Raw genomic sequence first — 6,404 nt, 5'->3', positions numbered from 1 at the left:
CTTCACCTTCCACAGTATATTCCTATACTGATCCCTCTACAAATAGTCTTAAATTTACGAGTTCATCTCTCTAGTTCTCAGGGATTCCTTATTCCACCCAATTCCCCCACCCCCAAACCACGAGGCCCCTAACCATTCCAAAACCTCGCTGGACATTTCATCACAACTGGATGCCTAGAGTACAGGGGAGCAAACAGTACTTCTCCATCACTTAAAGGAACCCCCCAAACTACCTCTCCCACCAGCCCCTACCCAAGACTGTTTTTTTTGGTTTGTTTCTGTTTTTTGAGTTGGAGTCTCACTCTGTTTGCCCAGGCTGGAGTGCAGTGGCACACTCACGGCCACCGCAGCCTCGACCTGCTGGGCTCCAGCAATCGTTCTGCCTCAGTCTTCCAAGTAGCCGGAACTACAGGCGCACGCTACAACGCCTGGCTAATTTTTTGATTTATTGTAGAGATGAGGTCTTGCCAAGTTGCCCGGACTGGTCTCGAACCCGCGGGTTCAGGCAATCCACTCACCTCTCGACCTCCCAAAGTGCTGGAATTACAGGCTGAGTCACCGAGCCCAGCCTACCCAAGATTGTTAATGTGAACATCACCTGCCTTAAATTCCAAGACACTGCCTATTTAACCAGCAAATTCTCCCCTGCAGTCCAGTCACAACCGGAAGTAAGTCAACGCTTCTTCAAGAGTTTAAAGAACCATAGGTCCTTGTTGTGCCCTCAAATAAATATACCCCTAAATCCTCCCTTTCTAAATCATATCCATCTCCAAGTGCACTAACGAAGACCTTGAAATTAGTGCAAATATTACGCCTGTTCTAATATAAAGTAAGGAGTCCTCAAATTGGTTTGGGGTCCCCTGTCCAAATCCATGACTTTCTAAAATACCAGTTTCCAATACCACACCAGTACCCAACTTTAGAGAATATTTAATCTGCCTTAAAGTAGACCCTCCAAATTCAGTTGCAATCTCTTCAATTAATTCCAAAGTCCTTCTATGAAAAAAAAATCCTCTTTTCTTTTCCCCTTAAATTCATAGGTAACACCCTTTTCTGGCTGTCCTCCCTAGATCTCAACATACCCTCCATGATCCTGAATTCAAACTTTGTTGGAAGATTGCTCCCAAATATATTTTCTCTCCACTGAAGCCTCAAAAAATATTCACAAGTTGGGTGCAGCAGCTCACACCTATAATCCCAGTACCTTGGGAGGCCGAGGCAAGAGGATTGCCTGAGTCCAGGAGTTCGAGACCAGCCCGGGCAACATAGCGAGATCCTATCTCTACAAAAAAATTTAAAGACCGGGCGCAGTGGTTCAAGCTTGTAATCTCAAGATTGTAATCCCAGCACTTTGGGAGGCCGAGAAGAGAGGATCACTTGAGTCCGCGGATTCGAGACCAGCCTGAGCAACTGTTTCTCTGTGGACTTCACCTTCCACAGTATACTCCTATTCTGACCCCTCTACAAATAGTGAGAACTCCTCTCTACAATAAATCAAAAATGATAACTGGCTGGGCACGGTAGCCCAAGCCAGTAATCCCAGCACTTTGGGAAGCCGAGAAGAGATCGATTGAGCCCATGGGTTCGAGACCAGCTTGAGCAACATAACATGGTGAGACCTCGTCTCTACAATAAATCAAAACATTAGCCGGGCATGGTAGCGTGCACTTGTAATTTCAGCTACTTGGAAGCTGAGGCGGAAGGATCGCTGGAGCTCAGCAAGTCGGGTGGATGTGAGCGTGTCACTGCACTCCAGCCTGGGCAACGCAGTGAGACTCCGACTCAAAAATAATAATAATGAAAAGCCAGGCCAGGCTCGGTGGCTCAGCCTGTTATCCCACGCCTTTGGGAGGCTGAGGTGAGTGGATTGCCTGAGCCCACGGGTTCGAGACCCGCTTGGGCAGCAAGACCTCATCTCTACAATAAATCAAAAATGAACCGGGCGTGGTAGCCCGCACCTGTAATTCTGGCTACTCGGAAGGCTGAGGCGGAAGGATCGCCGGAGCCCAGTGGGTCGAGGCTGCGGTGGCCGGGAGCAGCCACTGCACCCCAGTCTGGACGACAGAGTGAAACTCCAACTGAAAAAAAAAAAAGGCCGGGTCTGGTGGCTCAGTCTGTAATCCCAGCACTTTGGGAGGCCAAGGCGAGTGGATTGCCTGAACCCGCGGGTTGGAGACCCACCTGGGCAACTTGGCAAGACCTCATCTCTACAATAAATCAAAAATTAGCCGGGTGTGGTAGCGCGCACCTGTAGTTCCAGCTACTTGGGAGGCTGAGGAGAAAGGATCACCGGAGCCCAGTAGGTTGAGGCTGCGGTGGCTGTGAGAGTGCCACTGCACTCCAGTCTAGGTGACAGTGAGACTCCAACTCAAAAAAACAAGAAAAGAAAAGAAAAGCCGGGCGCTACTTGGAAGGCTGAGGCAGAAAGCTCGCTTGTGCCAAGCAGGCTGAGGTTGCGGTGGCCGCGAGCGTGCCACTGCCCTCCAGCCTGGGCAACAGAGTGAGACTCCAAAAAAAAAAAATTAAAAATTAAAAATTAGCTGGGAGTGATGGCAGGCACCTGTGGTCCCAGCTACTCGAAAGGCTAAGGCAGAAGGATCACCTGAGCCTAGAAAGTCGAGGATTCGATAAGCTTTGATCGCGCCACTGCACTCCAGCCTGAGCCACAGAGTGAAACTCTGACTCAAACAAACAAACAAAATTCTCGAAAGATCTGGTCAGCAATTTGCAGTGACCCACAAATCTTCCAGAACATCCCAAACCCACTGCCTCGGGTCTCTTCAGAGTTTCCATTTTCTCCCAAGCAACTGGACCAGAAAGCCTCTTTTCCATATATTTTCCCATTGAACGCCCACCATTCCGGCTCTTAAACCCCAGTGAGGGGGTCTCCTCAAATTGGCTGTCTGACCTCTATAAATTGCCCACACATGACAGAAAAGACGACTTCCCTAGAATATCGCCCATGCAAGACTGACCCCATTGACTGGCATTTCTTATATGCGCCCCCAAGATGACCCCCAATGTCCTGGATATTACGCTTGGATTCTCAAAAAGATCGCCAGTGCGGAAGAAGAGGGACTCAAAATTCCTTCTAGAATAGAAAATGCACAGGCCCTGCTTTTCCACCAGTGGGCGCTACAGCCCATTAAGACCCTCCCCCATCCCCCATTTCCTTTTTCCCTCCATTTTCCGTTTCCCTGTTGCCTGGCAACGCAGCAATCAAGGACTTTGCTGTCGCCTAGCAACCGTCTCCCTGGAACATAGAGCTGAGGTAGGAGGGGTGCTCTGATGAAAGCTGAACAGGCCTCCATCTTAGGAAAATTGAGACGTCAGATCTCCCAACCCCCGGATTCTCCTTTACAAAGACCCCCGCGCCCTGCAGTTACTTGGATAATGGCCCCTAAAACCCTATCTCCTTCCCGCACAAGGGGAACACGCCACGCCTCTCCCGAGTCAGCCCCGCCCTCATTTCGGGCAGGTAAGCCAGCCCCAAGGCCCCTCCCCTTTCCGAGGGTTGTTGCCCGCCTCCCTCGATAGAGTAAGCCAGACTCCGCCCACCAGCCTCCAGGAGACCACGCCTCCGTCCACTTCCCGCCCATTCGCTCCCCCGGCCTCGCCCACACTGTCCTTCCGCCACGCCCCTGTCGGCCAATGAATGAGGCCGCTGGCCACACTGCCCCGCCCCCGACATCTTGGCTTGGCCCAATAAGGACCACCTGGAGGGTTTAACCGCTTCGACTCCGGAGCTCTGGCTAATACCCCAGTCTTTCCCCCACTTTACCCCCACCCCCACTTGTTCTGCTCCGCCCTCCGCCACCCTCGCCCGGCCCTCAAACCCGCCACGCAACCTCAGTCGTCGCCGGTTACCATGGTAACGGCGGCAGCAGCGCGGGGAGAAGGGGGAGGGACGGGGGCGGAGTGGGAGAAAGAGATGCTCAAAGACGGAGATACTGGCAGAGATAAAGGCACCAAGTAAAACAAAGTGATAGCTATAAAGCAGAATTTACACAAAGCAAAGGGCCCAACACATAGTAGGCACTCAATGTTGCTTAAATTACTGCGGAGAGAGTCTAAATATAGGCAATGAAAGATGGAGGACTCTCTGAAAGAGCTGAGCCTTAGCACTCCCTGCCCCATCCAGCATTTTGGGGGGCAGGTGCCATGTGCCCCCTGCTGGCTCCTCTTGGGCTACTCTCCGCTGCCCTGGATAGACATGAACCACAACTCCCAACAGTCCTATGGGCAGTAACCCTCTAACATTCAGGGATCTTGTGCCTCAAGGCCTTATGGGAGTTGGAGTCCCCGCCATCCCGAGGCCGACAAGTTTTCCGGCCAAGGAATGTGGCAAGCCTGGGTCTCCACGCCTCTGTAAGCTCCAAATGCATGATCCTCTGTGTAAGCGTCCTTCCTCCAGGGATGTGCAACCCTGGGCTCCATCGAAGAAGTAGGAGTCTGGACGGGGTAATGAATAAGCCCACCCACCCTCCCAGAATAGCCTGCTAGTGCAGGCAAGCCCCTCACCCTCACTGGCATTTGTGTGTTCACGTGTTGGAAGCAGAGCCCACACATTCTAGCAGGTTTTCTATATACACCTGTACACAGAGGACCACAGCCAGGGAGCTGAAGGCCAAGGTGCAGGCCTAAGGGTAAGAGACAGGAGGAGTAGAGGATCAGAGAGACATTAAAGGGAACCAGGCCATAGCAACTGAGGCACAAAATACCACTGAAACTCAGGGGATGTGAGGAAGAAGCAGCCTGGGAGAAAGCCCAAGGCCCAACAAATGAACAACAAGAAAGTAGCCCTGGTGGAGAGGGGATGAGGGCTCCAGACCTAAAAGACCTTAGCCTCTAATCTCTTCCAACCATGCTCACACGTGCACAAGGCATGTGTACACACATGTGTGAGATTGTGGCAGGGAACATGTGTGTCCTCAGCTCCCTCCCATGAGAAGCTGCAGTTCCCACTAAATATAACCCCCTCCCCAGCCTGTGACTCACCCGGACCCCGCCTCTCCCGGCCCCCACTTCCTGTCCTACCCCCCAGCCCCCAGCTGCCTGCCACCCGCCCAAGCCTCTCTCCACACACCAGGCATCCAGCTTTCCAGGCCCAGAGTCTCCAAGCAAAGACTAGGTATACTGCATCCCACCAGGAGCTTGCTTGCACTCCCCATCCAAGATCTCCTGCCTTTCCCAGGCTCCAACCACAGGGACACCCTTACACAGATCCCCAACACTGCCAGCCCTATCCTCCTCCTACTCCATTTCACCCCAGTAACCTCAGTCATAAATTCTCAGCGACCAAGAAATCCAGGTGTCATCCCCCACCTTGATCCCAAGTGTCAGACAGGAGTAACTGGAACAGGCCCCTCCACCTGCTCTTCTCCCTCTTTATTGCCCAAGGCTAGATGCAGTGTGGGAGGAGATGGGGACACTGGGCACCTGCCTTTGGGCCACCCCCAAATTTTGCACCATCCACCTGGTCCCATTCCTCAAATATCCTCTCTCCCCAAATCTCTCATCCTCCTCAGGAGCTAGCAACCTCGGCTGCTGCAACCTTCTACATCCCATGGGAGCACCCCAGATCTAGCCTCACCTGGACCATTCTCTCAGGTGATTCCATGCCAGGCCCCAGCCCTCTGAAAACTCCCAGCTACCTCCATTCCATATGACTGAACCCCAGATTAACAGTTCCCTCAAATTCGGAGAGCATCCCCCAAATGTATCTACCACAAAATGCTTGTCTTATAGTCTGAAGGCCCACCCCTTCCCTGCCAGCTGACACCCCCAGACCAGTCAGACACTCACAACCAATAACCTTTATCCCATGCCAAGAGCCCCCCAAAATTGAACAAGAGACCTGGAGCCAGCTTTCCCTGGGGAGGGAAAAGGACACCCCCCCACATAGCCCACCTTCCCACATACACCAGCAGGACTCCCATGTGAGCTAGGCTTCTCCTTAAATGTCTCCCTCAAACAGCACTGGTTAACCCTCAAACCCGCCAGGCCCCCCAAACCATGGAATACCCTACATTTTCCATTTCTCTACAGGTACAAAGGGATCACTCCAGGGGGCACCTGTGGCCAAATCCAGCATTGGCTCAGATGTGAACCCCAAAACTAAATTATGACCCCCAAATACATCTTACTTCTGATGCTGTCACTCCAGGACCTCGAGTCCTAGATAAAGCCTGCTAACCCCCCCCCACAAACTCATACCCTCCCCCAATTTATACCCCCCCATCACGCTTACCTTGGTTGTCACTATACAGAGACAGTCCATGTTGGGGGGCCTGGCCGCGGCGGCGGGTAAGGGGCTCTGACTTCATCGGAGTTTCGTTCCTCCCCTCCGTGGGTTCTCACCCCTCCCCCCTCCGCACCCCACTTTTGCAGGGGGGGCCAGGATG

General features: G+C 52.7%; 1 protein-coding gene across 5 annotated transcripts in view; it reads right to left on the bottom strand.

Moving 5' to 3' along the window:
- Window positions 1-6,404, bottom strand: part of DLG4 (discs large MAGUK scaffold protein 4) — a 27,081-nt gene that overhangs the window by 17,859 nt on the left and 2,818 nt on the right. For 2 of the 5 annotated variants that reach the window (XM_008060923.2, XM_021713865.1), the window contains exon 1: window positions 6,251-6,398. The exons of 2 other annotated variants lie outside the window; for them this stretch is intronic. In XM_008060923.2, the coding sequence (XP_008059114.1) occupies window positions 6,251-6,280 (30 nt within the window). In that variant the 5' untranslated portion in view covers window positions 6,281-6,398. Of the gene's footprint in view, window positions 1-6,250 lie in introns of all 5 variants that reach the window. One more of the 5 variants, XM_008060924.2, reaches the window with a different exon arrangement.

Source organism: Carlito syrichta, unplaced genomic scaffold (genome assembly GCF_000164805.1).
Source record: "Carlito syrichta isolate Samal-C Ts95f unplaced genomic scaffold, Tarsius_syrichta-2.0.1 Scaffold304770, whole genome shotgun sequence".
Taxonomy (NCBI): domain Eukaryota; kingdom Metazoa; phylum Chordata; class Mammalia; order Primates; family Tarsiidae; genus Carlito; species Carlito syrichta.
This window is presented reverse-complemented; position numbering and strand designations above follow the sequence as displayed.